Source organism: Megalops cyprinoides, chromosome 23, assembly GCF_013368585.1.
Source record: "Megalops cyprinoides isolate fMegCyp1 chromosome 23, fMegCyp1.pri, whole genome shotgun sequence".
NCBI lineage: Eukaryota > Metazoa > Chordata > Actinopteri > Elopiformes > Megalopidae > Megalops > Megalops cyprinoides.
The window spans coordinates 20796124-20811204 of record NC_050605.1 but is presented as its reverse complement, the minus strand read 5'-3'; the positions used below and the strand labels follow the sequence as shown (position 1 = coordinate 20811204).

General features: G+C 47.7%; 1 protein-coding gene across 2 annotated transcripts in view; it reads right to left on the bottom strand.

Annotated features, from left to right (window-relative positions):
* Positions 1 to 15081, bottom strand: part of tspan11 (tetraspanin 11) — a 46060-nt gene that overhangs the window by 17649 nt on the left and 13330 nt on the right. For both annotated transcript variants that reach the window (XM_036518255.1, XM_036518254.1), the window contains exons 3-5: positions 14790 to 14981; positions 2101 to 2175; positions 669 to 773 (exon numbers count right to left, since the gene is read on the bottom strand). In XM_036518255.1, the coding sequence (XP_036374148.1) occupies positions 669 to 773; positions 2101 to 2175; positions 14790 to 14981 (372 nt within the window). The remainder of the gene's footprint in view (positions 1 to 668; positions 774 to 2100; positions 2176 to 14789; positions 14982 to 15081) is intronic.

Here is a 15081-nt window from a genome sequence, read left to right as displayed (position 1 = left end):
AAACTGAAGACAAATGATAATATCAAAAAAGTAATGGATCTAATTTTACTCACACTAACAGATGTTTTGATGGTGGGTGATGACTTTATGATGATAAATTAATAATAATTAAATGTTAGTAAAGTTTTAGCATAGATTAGTTTAATAGTTTTATAGTTACAGTTATATAGTTACAGAGGTAGCTTCGTCTCTTTTCCACACTTTGAAATACCTCACAGATGGTGATCTCCGTGCAGTTTAATATTAATTTAATTTCCAAAGCCACTTCTGTCAGGAAGAAAATAGCCAAAAATTGCGGATAATCACAGCATAAGCCACAGAGAGGCATTCTAGTCAGAGCATATGGAAACAGGCCACAGACAGCAAGCCAACACAGCTTTTGTGCTTGCTCCAATTAGGCGCACTCATTTATTTGAGTTCTGGTAACACGCAGCGAACCCTAACTGTTCAATCAGATTCGCTGGCCTGTCTGCTTGTTTATAAATAAAGTTTTACAATCCAGCTCACTCATCCCAGGGGCATGGGGAGCAAAGGGGGGGGGGGTTGTTTCTGTTGCCGTGGTGAGGCACAGATTTATCCCTGAACCCTACATCTCCGCTGTGAATGCAGTCCTTTCTTTCTCCCAGGGCATTGTGGGATATGCTGTGCAGAAAAACGTGTGTTCTTACATCCTGTTGCAGCCTGTCCACGGCCTTTGTGATGGAGTGCTTCCCCGGCTGCGCGTAGTTCGCCGTCATGGTCTGGTTGAGATGCTGCTTCAGCTCGTCGCTCAGCTGCGCAGCCAAGCACCGGCCAATCAGAGAGAGGGGGGGGACACAGACGCACAGTGAAAGTGAATGAGGCCGAGGGGGCGCAGTCGGCCGGGACAGGGTGCCATTAGCATTCCCCGCACAGCCCCCGCACACAGACACAGTCACACGAATAAACGGAGGGGGCACCATAAGGAGGACAGATTTAATCGGAATGTGTTTTCGCTTGGCTGTTGGGTGTTGGTGTGAGGAATAGCGATGAGTCTATAATGGGGAGATGGGGGGGGGGAGCATTTGGAGGAGAATTAAATGAGTTTCAGTGAGTGTGTCCACATGTCTGCTTCTCTTAGGGCCTTACGCAGGCAGACGGTCCCTTTCAGATCACATCTTCCACTGCTACACTTCCCCGTCACAGGCACAACAGAATAACCATTAGCCGTTAGGCCAGGCTGCTCCTGCAAAAGCCAGCCAACTCAGAGAACAGAGACACTTCTACTCCAACATTATTTCAACGTTACACATTGACAACCAACTTCTTTTGACTCTGATGTTCACAGAAAGGTGTTGTCAGACACCAAACCTGCAGGAGGTTCAAAGGTCACCGGGACATCTCCGCAGCGCCTTTAGCTGAGACAGAAGTAGCATTAGCGCTGGGCCTCCATCCCAGCAAGCTCTCTGCTTCTGGGCGCTGCTCCCACAATGCACAGCACAGTTCCAAGGAGAAGTGAGTCATTGCACATCCTCCCACAAATGTGGAGTGTGGAGCAGTCACCCTGCCCACACCTCCCCCCCCCCCCACTCCATCTGTGTCACCCAGGAGAACACCCTGGAAACAGACAGCTAGAGCTCACTTTCCACCAGGCAATCCCCTCAGATCACACCACGAGCCTCTCCTAAATTCAGATGAAGAAAGCCAAAGAGCCACCGACGTCTCCACTGAATGCCAAGCTTCCTGGCTTTGCCCGGCATATGCAGATGAACACAGATATATAGATATCTGAGCATAGCGTCTCATTGTTCTCGGCAATTCAAAGTACTGTGAAGCAAAGATAAACCCAACGTGTGGGTTTACTGGCTGACTGCAGAGTAATACCCTTATCCCCGCGCTGATCTAATTCCACACTGATGTGACAGCCCTTAGAGTCGTCTGAAGCACTGCTTATGGATATTTCTCCGTGCTCCCGAGCACTGTGAAAGCGCTTAAAAGACTTTCGAACCCTGGTGCAATAAGAGAAGCCTCCACAAGTCAATTTTTTTTTTTTTTTTTTTTCCTGATGGTGTCACTGTGGATTCTGGGTATTTTTAGAGAGGCACCCAGAAGCATGAGAATGGAATCTGCTGGTATACTCACCCTTTGGTAGTAGACATAAGCCAGGACTCCCGCCACAAGCTCAATCAGAAAGATCAGCAGGAGGCAGGAGAAGTACTGCGGGAGGAGAAGGACGCCAAGGTTAAAAATCTCACTCCGACGATTTCTCACGGTGCCACAGGCAGAAAGCTATTCCACTGACATTATCCTGAAAAGAATGACAGAGAAAGTGAGCAGAGATCTCGAGCAGAGCTGTTTGATAGATCTGCCCAAATACTCCTCCAGGCACGCAGACAGCTTTATAAGATTGGTTGTGACTTGATTGAACAGGAATGTGGTGTGTTATGGATAAGATAATAATATTTGCCACCCCGCATTAAAACACAATAATCAAACAATGGCGCACTGTGACAGCACTGTGTGTAGTGGAAATATGAAACTGTCCAAGACTAAGCAGTTTTCGTGAAGCCATAAACAATGATGGGTGATGATTGGACCTTTCGTGCCCGTTAAGCTTGGGATGAAAGGCGGATGAAAATATGAGAAATGGAGGAAATTTCAGAAATTCAATTTTTTTTTTTTTTTTTTGTGAAAGGCAACTTTTTTTCTGTATCAAATGTTTAACCAAACCTCAGATGAAAGTACTTATTTAAACAAAGTTTCACATTTTCGAAAAAAACATACAACATATACCCCTATATATTCATCTCCGTATGACAAATCTGGCTCGCTGAGATGAGTTGCTGCTGGTAATTCTGTCAATCACATCCTAAAAGTCCATGATAAAAAAAGTCTTCACAAAGACACGGAGTACATGTCACCCGGGCCTGTGATTCAGCCCGTTCTCTACACAGATGCCAGTGTGTTGGAGCGATGAGGCAGCGAGTGAGAAGAGGCCATGGAGGGGCCTTCTGTTCAATCCCTGTCGCCTCTCTCTGGCTCCTGCAGGGGCCTCTGACAGCACTGGTTTTACCCCTCAGGGTCCCTCAATACTTGGAGTCACTGAGCGACATCCTTATTTTTTACATTTACATTTAGTCATCTGGCAGACGCTTTTATCCAAAGCGACTTACAAGTGAGGGAGTGTTGCGTGGTCAAAAACCTGCTAGTCTAGGGCCATGCCAACAGCCCGGGACAGGAACACAGGAAGGGGTCTTGGGGAGACTCTTTCTGGTCAGAATGCTCGGTCATTGTTCTTTAAGAGAACACTACACAATGGCCGGGCGCATTCCGGAACAGGAAGCCGGTTTGCTGTGCATGAGGGCTGACCAGAGAAGAGGTACTGCAGGGCCATCAGGAAGGCCTGGCCTTTACTGTGAAAACTGGGGGAGATTTCGGGGGGGAGGGAGTGGGAGAAAAATGAGATGTCAGACTCCAACATTCGTCTTAATCTGGGATCCTCATTCTCACAGCTGACAGAGACGCAGGTGAGTGAAAGCGACAAGGTGGGCTTTTTATTTTTGGCTTTTGATGATATAACAAAATGAATGAGATCTCGGCATAAACTGTCATACTCGCTCTCGGAAAAAAACCGAGAGCCTGATTGCGGCTCAGGGCCCGTCTCGGAGTCGTGACAGATCGATGTACTCAATGCAAAATTGAAGCATCAATAAAGTTCCTTCACATTAATTTTCATTGGCAATGGGGTGCACTGCCAAAGGCCTTTTTGTCTGGGTTATTAACACTTGAATTCTGAACAATATCAAGGATTACAGAAACTCACAATAAGCAGGAGTGAATGTCCACGCTGGACCAAGCATAACTTATCCGTGTACAGGAGCAGAGCCAATAATATGTGATAAATCCTTTTCACAGGGATTAGAAGAGCACCCAGATGATTCTGATATAGTGGGGGGGGGGGGGGGGGGGGGACAACTGCAGTTGGAACCTGTTTAGCCTAAAACGAAGCAGAAGTTTAGTGTTTTGGCTGGGATTCCAGGTCACACTGTACAGGTTATTGCATTGCGGCTGAGGACTAACCTCAGCTTAACCGGCAGCTCTGATTGAAACAGAATGCCTTCAGAGTAAACAGCCCCTTTTTTCCACAGTTTTTCCACCCTCTCTGGAGTCTGGCACAGGGGAAAAGCATTTCTGCGGTGCAGCAGTGAGGTTCAGCGCTGACTGCCTCCCGGGTCACATTCGAACGTGTGTATGATCAAAAGGCTCAGAAGGCCGACTGTAATTCTGCGGCTGGCCTGGGTCCTTACCCCAACATCGCTCACGTATGTCGGCACGCACGCACCAACATCATCAGCATATCAGATCACAATAAGAAAGGGGCAAAAAAATAGGAAATCAGAATAACAGAAACGAACCTGACTCTGACTCTGAATCAGAATCAGAATCTGGGGTACTTCAGTATTCCGACAACTCTTCTGAATAGTCCCGAACCTAAATTAAATATATTGTAACATACTGAGAAATATGGTGTTCAGCCCAAGAATATGCTCCAAGTACAGTTAAAATATATTAATGGAAATCAGACACATATTGCAATATACCAAAATGGCAAATTTACATATTTTAAATAAACTGTTAGTGCTAAGAATATACTCTAAGACATATTCCGAATATATATGTATGGAGCAGAGGTGGAAAACCCCGGCTTCAGAAAGTAAAAGTCCTGTATCCGTTCTAGCCATTCACCAAAAAAGGTGATTTCACTAATTAGCTCCTCTACCTGGCTGAAGAGTTGTGCTAATTAAATTCAGCTGGTGTAGTGCATGGATGGAACAAATACGTGGCAGGACTTTTACTTTCTGAAGCCGGGGTTTTCCACCTCTGGTATGGAGAAGGGCTTACCTAAGCTGTACAAACACTGCTCAGTGAGCAATCGGGCTGCTTTTAAATATACCGAATGCAGCTGTCAGCTCCCCCAGAATTCCCCTGCCCTCCGCCCAGCTGCCTTCGGTGTTTCCGCGGCTTTTACAGGGCTTTTAAAGGATTGTTTCACTGGTTCACTGGAGCAGAAGAGCAGCCGTCCATTAAAAATGCCGATTTAAATGCCAGGACGGGGAGATCTCTGCATCGCTCTCTGGAGTGGCGAGAGCGGCTTGGCAGGCCATTGTAGCGAGTGGCGGGGGCTTCGGACCACACGCTGGTGGGATGATACACGCCCCAGTGCATTATGGGTCTTCAGGAGCCCATTATGAGCAGCTGCACAAATGGGCCGTAGGTGGGAATGATTAGCCCGCCAGCGCCAAGGTACACAACGGCTTTTATCCAAACACGGTCCGCTCTCCCGTGCGCAAACACTTTAACGATAAGTCAACTTAATTTTCCACCGCTGAAATCGGCCGACCCTGTAATTACGAGCGCGCTCGCCTTGTAGCGGGGGGCCAACCCTTCGCTCTCTCTGTGGTCGGTAATACATTATTTATGTCTCAGGCCCTGCTGATTGCGGTGCAGCGACTCCAGGCAATCTATGGAGTAGGTGAGGGAGCAGGGCTTCTGATTAAGACTACCCCTGAAGGGTGAGCCAAAGTCTGCCGAATGCTGCACACTCTCTGAGCAAACTGTGGCATCTGCACCCGCTCCAAATAGAAAGGCACAACTGTCAATTTAATACATTTCGCACATTATACCATGTCCCGGAGGGCTTGAATGAGAAAAGACTATTGTGTGCATAGCATTCTGATTACTGAGCAGGTGCTTGAAACCTTTCTGAGCCTAACAGCATACAAACGTTTCTCTCTGATGTTTTTGTTTTATCATATGAGCGTTAAGGTTGAACAAGGAGAGGTGCCTGTAGGGAAAGGCTGGGACAATGTAGGGGTGACATGCAGTGTGGATGTATGGGTTAAGATGTGGTGAAGTTGCATGGATGTGATGTGAGATGTATGGATGTATGTATGTCCTGAGCAAAGCCAGTAGGGTAGCAGGTAGCAGAGTTGTTTCAGCGGTGATGTCACTCCCTGAGACTTAGTTGGCCAGGCGTTGTTGCCAATGGCGCTTGGGGAAAATTGCCTTTAGCTCAAACAGCAACAACATCGGCCACCAGAATTTAGCTGTGCAATGAGAACAGGGGTTTGGATCTCACTTGCGCCAGCACTTGCGCCAGCAAGTGAGATCCAAATTCATTCACATTCATTACACATGGATGTGACAGATGTATAGATGGAGATGGAGATGGAGATGTACGGGTGTGGTGATCTTATCCCATAGCTTCTTCCCGATGCACATCAAAGCCTGCATTGCTGCGAGTGGTGTGCAGAGTGCGTGACAGGAAGCCGCTGCTGTGCTGTGCTGATGAACCCAGGAAGGGTTACAGCACAGGTGGGCACGAGGCAGAGATCAAACGCGCTAACTACAGCACAACGACCGCGCGGCTGCCGGAGACACAGCCAGGAGGATTGTTTATCAAACGCTCCAGTTGTGTACGACTGCACTCCAGAAGTAATTAAAAAGCAATAACACCAGTTACGGCTCTCCTTTGTAATTAAAGACAAGCAAAACAAGAGAACGGCGGGAAGGGCTCCTCACTCTGAGGTTCGCGATTCAGCACAGAGAGGAGAATATAGGGAGTTTCCGCCATGTGGATTAGCCTGGCTTTAGAGCAGTGCATCTGAGCGGTAGGGTATAAACAATATAAGGACACACGCATTACCATAAACCGCACGACAGATGCTCCTCTACAGCAGCGTGATTGGGAAAACTCACAAGAGGCAGCAGTGTAGCATGGTGGTAAGGAGCAGGGCTTGTAACTGAAAGGTTGCTTTTTCGATTCCCCACACTGCCATAGTACCCTTGGGCAAGGTACTTAATCCACAACTGCTTCAGTAAATATCCAGCTGTGTAAATGGATAACATGTTAAAGCTGCAACCTGTGTAAATCGCTCTGGATAAGAGCATCTGCTAAATGACAATAATGTACTGAAATGTAATGTAAAGAACAGAAACAAATGCCCTCTGATCTGCTTACAATACAGCATATATCACTAACCTGCAAAGAAGGTTAACGCTTCTAAGAGGAAACAACTGAAAGGCATTGCTAACAAATTCCTCCTCTGCAGACTAACAGAGAAGCCCAGTGCTCCCACACAGCTCAGCATTGACTCAGGTGCCCGTCCGCCCTCGGTTCCACTCTCACATCCTCCTCCTCCTTCAAACCCCCCAACCCCCAAATCCCCCCCCCCCGTCACACATTCGTCCTCCTCGCTGAGGCATCGCATTAAGGGCTGGCTAAAAATAAGTTCCTCTGCAAAGTCACCACACCTCTCCGCTGCTTATTTTTCCCCTCTTTCTTAATTCCCCCCGGGGCAGAAATGAGGACAGCCGAGGGCAGCTGCTGGTGCTGGTACCAGCGTGCGGATTATCTGGGTCAGTTAACCGGGGCCGCGGGACCTGGGAGCCACGGTTCTGCCGCTGCCCGGCCTGGCAGGCCCAAATGGACAGGCTGACGAGGCTCGGCAAGGAGGCCAGTCAGTGTCACTACATCACTGGGGAAAACACTGACGCAGGGTGGGCTGAAATGCTACATTCAACAGACGCAGCGGAAGTGGGGTGGGGTGTTGGGAGGAAGGCACGGGGACTTTGGTGAGAAATCCAAGTCTCTTCCCCTGCCTGCAAAATAAAATGACCTGAGGGAAAGGCTCAAGCCAGCCATAAGCTAGAATAACCTTCCAGTGATCCTTATTGAGTCAGTAAGTTCACAAGTTCAGTAATACTGGCCAGAGAAGCTGTGTGTTTGCGTGGTATAAGTCTGTCACTTATAAAAATCCTATCTTTTGTGCTCAATCACAATTACTGGGTGCTTTTCAGGGATCAATTAGGGGGAGAGGCAGAGTGAAGGGATGTTCAAGGACAGAGGCTTGCAACCAGAACACAGCAGGGTCCAAATCCTCATCGGACACTGCAGCAGTACCCTCCAGCAAGGTGAGTTACTCAAGCTCAACAGCTCAGATATATTCAGTAAATGGATTACACGCGAAAAGTTCTGCAAGTTTTCTGGCACTGGTGCCTGCAAAGCAACTTAATCATGCTTTGAATTAAGTTAATTGTCAGGAATAGTGTCTTTAGCATTTCATGATTTAGGAGGGCTCGGGCTCAGCCTAATGAATTCCAGGGTGAGAGGAAAGTTAATCAGGTTCAAGGCAGCGTTATTATGCACAATTTTAGTAGAGCGCAGAGCATCTAGCCAGATGTTGGTGATGCTGGTAATATGGGGCAAGTTCCCCCCCTTAAACTGTCTTCAGAAAAGCTGGTTTACGGTGATGAGGCAAGCATTTCTTCTTATCCATTATTACCTCCCTGAACCCCCCCTCCCCCCTACCCCCCCCGCGTGCCACCTCCGCATACTGTACCGGCAACAGTCTGAGAGAATATCCAACTGCATTCATTACGCTCCGTTTGCTGGAACCTTTCCCGCAGAGCCTGAACACCGAGGGTTTCAAACGGGGGAGGCTTGTGAAGAGCGCAGCGCAGGGGAGTGGGCAGACTTCTGTGCCACCTACCCGCCAGCAGCTGCTAAAATGATAACGCCTGCGCTATTGCAGGGTTCGACTGCTCGTGGTAACGGATTCTCCGGCTCGTGCTCGGAGACGACGGGTACCGCGACACCAGCGTGGACGCAGAGCGCGGCGTTTCGACTGGGCGTGTAAAAACCGCAGAGCTCTGTCACACCTGTGCACGTACGGAACAGAATACTCAGACATTCTGCTTCTATTCCTGACTCCAGTTAATTCATAGTAATTAACGTGGTAAAAAATTGAAAAGGCCCGTAAATTACTCCCGAGGGGACTGCAGACCGCAAACTCCCAAACCCCTCCTGAAGACGAACAGGACGAAATCACTCACTCGTAAGAAGTGCTCATTAGTGTCATGGTGACTAATGTGCCATCATTCCACTTCCTGGAGAGACTAAACTGCGACTGGGCAAAATCCCAGCCTTTAACTGCCGGCCAATCAGCACATAGCAGCTTCCAGCCTTCCATCTGACAACTGCAGAAGCACAAACAGAACCAACCCTGCCATGACATGACAGGAAGTGTGTTGTGTAAATCAGATTAGTTTACCTGAAATAGGGGACGTAAATAACATTCTGTAACATACTTAGATTACATCCATTTAAAACTTGGAAAATATAGAGTTAATCAGGTTGAACTGGCTAATTCATTTTACGTAATTCAATTTATTTTTATCAACAGCATGACACTGAACATATTGCAGCATTGTCAGCTCAACAGAGGTATGGAAATGAAACTGATTTTCTGTTCAATTTCTTATTTCTCAGAAGTTCTCTTGACTGTTTAAGATCCCTGTCATACCTGGGCCATAACTCATTAAAATAATACACAAATAAAAAATTCGATTATCTTGGAGGTGACAATATAGACTCTACTTTTGCCTCCCCCAATCACAGTCCACGTAGTGCAGACTGCTGGTATAAATAATACAGGCTCTACCCCCATAAAATAACCCCCCCTCAAACAAACCCAAATGTGACCAGTCATTCAAGCAAGACCAAATCAGAAGGAAGAGAGGGAGTCAGTCAGTCCCACAGGTAGTTTATTCCACCTACTCTGTGCTTAAAAAGATGATAAACCTATACTTTTCTTTTTAAAATGTCTATTATTCATAGACAACTGTTAAACAGTGCCAGTTAGACAACCATCACTGATTAACTTAATGCCCAGATATTTGTTAACATCCCTAACTTTAAAGGGAAGCTGAACAGCGCCACTTCACCACTGGAGAGACACAGCATACAGCAGATCATTTACCACCCAACACAGCAGACTGTAACAGAGCCAGCCATGAGGAAAAGAGATGAAGCACAGGACTTTGGCTCCGAATCCTCCACACCACCAGCACAAAAAAACCCCCCAGATCTTCCCGAAGAAAGCGCAGAGACGCAGACGTGTTCTGGAGGAGTGTGGCGGACAGATGGCGTCGGTCTAACCGAGCGAGGCATCATTATCGGGACGCGAGAGCGACTTGATATGCCACCGGTGTCCCGGGGCCACCTGGCTCGTGCCAGCACCGCGCTCCTCGGCAGATGTCACGGACACAGGAAGACGGGAAGGCTGCAGACGCCAGCTACCGGATACCGACACGGCCTCTCATCCAGACGCCGATTACAAGCCTTGTCAGATACAGTGAGAGGCACCATTTCGCACGGAAGTGAAAGGGAGACTCTGCACAAGAGCACATCTTTCATCTAAAAATGACTATCCGAACTCTGGGCTTTGAAGTTGAGGTTGCATGTACTAAGGAATACTACTCAAATATTCACAATATTCACTGTATTCTGTATTCACTGTAACCTGTACATCATGACATTGATAATACGGGACCTACAGAACAACTTCAACGTTAACATTCTGTAATGCAGTATGCACTATATTACATCCGGTGTAACCGTGACTTTGACAGTGCATCTGTGTTTGAATTTTCATAATAGAATTCTGGAGTTAGGACTTGACAACACATATTGCGGAGATACCCAGTGAGAGAAGCACCGCAGACATGTGTGATCACACAGCTAGAGCTCAGAGAGCAACTGGATTTCGACAGCAAGAAAGCAATATGGTGCTCACAACATTTTCCCACCATTAACTCCAGCTCAGGCATGGCTGTGCCCCGCCTTGCTAATCACAAATCAGCACCCACACGGCGGTCAGAGGGGGACTGCCTGCGCTTCCTCGCAGACACATGTCCCATCAGATCAGGGCTCTAATTAACCGTCAGCAGGGCGGGTCTGGACCACGGTAAGAGCAGGCCGTGGGGCTGCCTTCCCCAGCAGGATGTTACCGAGATGGGGTAACCGCGGTAACCGTAACTGATGCAGGCACAGTGCAAAAACGTCTAGCGGCAAACCTGGATCGGGGAACCAGAGAGCCCAGCTGCTGCTACATCAAAGCTCTGAATCCACGGCCACAGACAGCCACTGTGCACAGAGACAGTTTCCCATCATTCACAGGGAACACATCCTGGTGGGAAAAGATCCATCAAACTCATAACTGCCTGAGCAGCCCTATGATAATTTAGCGGCTCCTGCTGTGAACGGCACACTACATGTATGAGAAAATGTCCTATGCATAATGTATAGCTTCTGCTTTACAAAAGATGAAGCGATAGCATATTATGTACTGAAATGGAGACAGTACAAAAAAAATCACAAATAAGAAAATGATAGAAACTAGACATGCATTAAGGACAAGAAATATCTTTGTCCAGACAGTTCCATCATCCCGGTTTAGAAAGAAGACAAGTTCACACAGGACTGAGACAAAAGCCCACGCACTCACACATTGGCAGAATACAGACAAAGAGGACATTTGAGTACACTCCCACAGTAAAGGAGAACAAACTACAGCCGTGCAAGCACCAACGGCACGGACACATCCAGATAAGGGGGCACTCTGGTGGAAAGTCTGCAGAATCATCTGTACTCTGTAACGAAAAATAGGTGACCTCAAATTCCTTTATCGTTCCTGACTCTCCCTTTTCTCCCCTGTGTTTTCTTTTCCATTTCAGGGAAACTAGAAAATAGGGCACCTGAAGCCAACATCGCCTTTACGTGAGTAGCAGAGGAGCCAGCATTCAACACTAGCTCCTAATTAATTACACAAGGCTACTTTCACACACCTTGAAAGTATTTTCCTGTATATCTCAACCTGGATAAACTCCCATGCAAGAAATACATTTTTACCTAAATGTTCTTTTGGTGATAATATGGCAATTTCAGTATCTCTTATGTGATACTCTAGTGAGGACGTGCTTCTTTGTTCTGGGTTGTGCCATGAACAGTACATGTCTACAAATCCAGAGTACTAAATATTCAGTCACGTCAGCAGAGATCAATAAACATCAATAAATACAGCTGCTACAATGCTATGAGTAGTGTTTAACTTGGGAGCTATTGCGTTCTTTGTTTTAATTGTTGTCATCCGTCTGCATTTGAATTTTATTGAAACAAGTGGACTTTCCTATTTTTTCTCATGCAGTTTAAAGGTGGTGTACCCAGCTTCAAAACATGTTATGCAACTGATGTTGCACATCAGGGGCAATGCCAAAAAATCTCCCATGATGCACTGAGAAGCAATATGTAAAACAGGTCAGGATAATGTCAGCGAATCAGCACAGTTCTATACTAACCAAGAGAGGTTAAAGAGAAAAAAAAAAAAAAAGTTAAACACAACCTAAAGAAAAACAGTCCCGTTTGAGCACAGCCATAAGCTTCCATGCAGGTGAAGGTTGTCACTGTGCTGACATTCCAAAATCTGAAATTACTAGCAGCTCGTTCAGTCGCACCATCGGGCCTACACAGATATATTTATTTAGTTTAGTCATCTTGACAGCTCATTTTGCAAAACTGGGGGAAATCTTGTGCTATTCATCTCAGCTGAACAAAGGCACAGATATTACAGATTGCCAGTCACAGACTTAAATGAGAACAAAATGCTTTGCCCCAGAAATACACATTTTGTCTGGGAATATAAAAAAGACCTCATGACCACAAAAAATGAAATAAAACAGATGACAGTCCTTGAACATAGCTTCCAAATCAGCAAAGACAAAAAGCATATGACATTGAGCTACCTTTGTTAAAGCCATATCATCCTAAAGCTCTGTCCTGGATTACTATGCACACCCAGGAGAGTTCAAGTCTAATATTCTAAATCCTTGTAATGTTGCTGTCTTGATACCAAATGAAATATATTCCTTTTTCTGTATGGTACTGAGAAGACCTTAAATGCCCCACAGAGAGGATACATTAGCATCAGAAGAGCTTATTTTTGGGCTGTACAGCCAGCCGTCCTTGGCGGTGGCAACACATTCTCAGATGTGCCTCTCTTGTCACGAGAGCAGATGGGCACCGGGACTCTGTGGGATGATCGTATCACCGCTACTCCATTTTCCCAGATCTCACACCCTCTACAGATCTCAAAGGCTTCTCCCCCCCCTGAAGAGACGTCTGGGTTATTCTCCACAGGCAATCAAACTACAGAGAGACCAGAGCTTCTTTAGCAGAGGTTTTGTCAGGGGCTGAGGGGGGTTTTGGTGTTGAGGATTTTTAATATCTTAAGAGAAAAATATAAATACACAGGCCATGAAAAATGCAGACACTGACTACAGTGCAGTATAGTGCAGCCATATATGGTGATGTTTTGAACAAACCACAGCATTCAGTGACTCCTGCATTAAGGCCCTTTCTCTAATGCATGACGGTCTGTTTTTATCTCCCCTATATATGGTGCATCTGAGAAAACATATATTATGTTTGGTGAGTGCAGGAACCAAGCACATTCCACAGATATCGCTACACTGACTAAATCTGGCAACCCTTCCCTTTCTAAAGCATCACACTCAGCAGACACATGGTTGGATCCCCTGAGGGAGGTCTCCCAGCACACAAACAGGGAGAGATGCCATCCCACACTTCTGACAGCACAGCCTTCGTCTGCACTGAGCCAGGCTTCTCAGGAGAGGTGACACACGAATCTGTTAGTCATCGACTCAGGGGGATATCTACTCCACGCTGGCATCCCCCTTCAAACCCTATGGGATCTCTTTGATCAGTCTAATCAAGATTTGACTCCATAATCTGCGTTTTTTCCCTCCATCAGACCCCTGTTATCTCACTCCTCCTGGCAGCCTTCCACCAACTCAGGACATTTCCCCCGAAACAGTGCTGTGCTCCTCAGTCCTGTCCTGACCTCTCCTTACAGACAGAGATTTCCATCAATGTGCACGTTTTGTTTCACTGGGTCAAGGTCAGATTGAAGTCAAGATCGCTGTGCTGTTACCACATTCAATACACAGCGCAAACAGGCATACACACACCCCGACACGCTCACTCTCAGAAATACACACACATATGCGCGCGCACATGCACACACACGCACACGGACACACACGCACACGGACACACACGCACACGGACACACACGCACACGGACACACAGACGCACACAGATACAGACACACACAGATGCACACAGACACTCTCTGGTGCACACACACACACACACACACACACACACACGAGCACACACGAGCACACACACACTCACACACACTCACACACACTCACACACACTCACACACAGACTCTCGTGCACGTGCACACACACACACACGCGCGCACGTGCACGCACACTCACACACACACACACTCACACACACTCACACACACTCACACACACTCACACACAGACTCTCGTGCACGTGCACACACACACACGCGCGCGCACGTGCACACACACACACACACACACACACACACACACGAGCACACACACACACACACGAGCACACACACACTCACACACTCACACACACTCACACACACACAGACTCTCGTGCACGTGCACGCACACACACGCGCGCACGCACACACACACACACGCGCGCACGCACACACACACACACACTCACACACACGAGCACACACGAGCACACACGAGCACACAGACTCTCGTGCACGTGCACACACACACACGCGCGCGCACGTGCACACACACACACACACACACACACACACACGAGCACACACACACACACACGAGCACACACACACTCACACACTCACACACACTCACACACACACAGACTCTCGTGCACGTGCACGCACACACACGCGCGCACGCACACACACACACACACACACACACACACACACACACACACGCACGCACGCACACACACACACACACACACACACACACACACACACGCACGCACGCACACACACACACACACACACACACACACACACACACACTCACCGCAGACAGGCAGCTCCTCTGCTCGCGGATGACGGCGCAGCAGCCCAGGAAGCCCGTGACCATGACCAGGCCGCCGGCGAGGATGAGGATGTAGGCCGACACGGCGAAGGTGCTGGACGCCAGCAGGCTCAGGTAGTCGCTCTTGTCGATCAGCGTCCAGATGCCCACCGCCATCACCGCGGCTCCGCCCAGCTGGGGACACAGAGAAGCGGGAGGCGGAGACTCACAGTGACCCACGTGACCTTGATGGATCATACACAACCTGCTGCACTTGACACTGAGAGTGAGGACA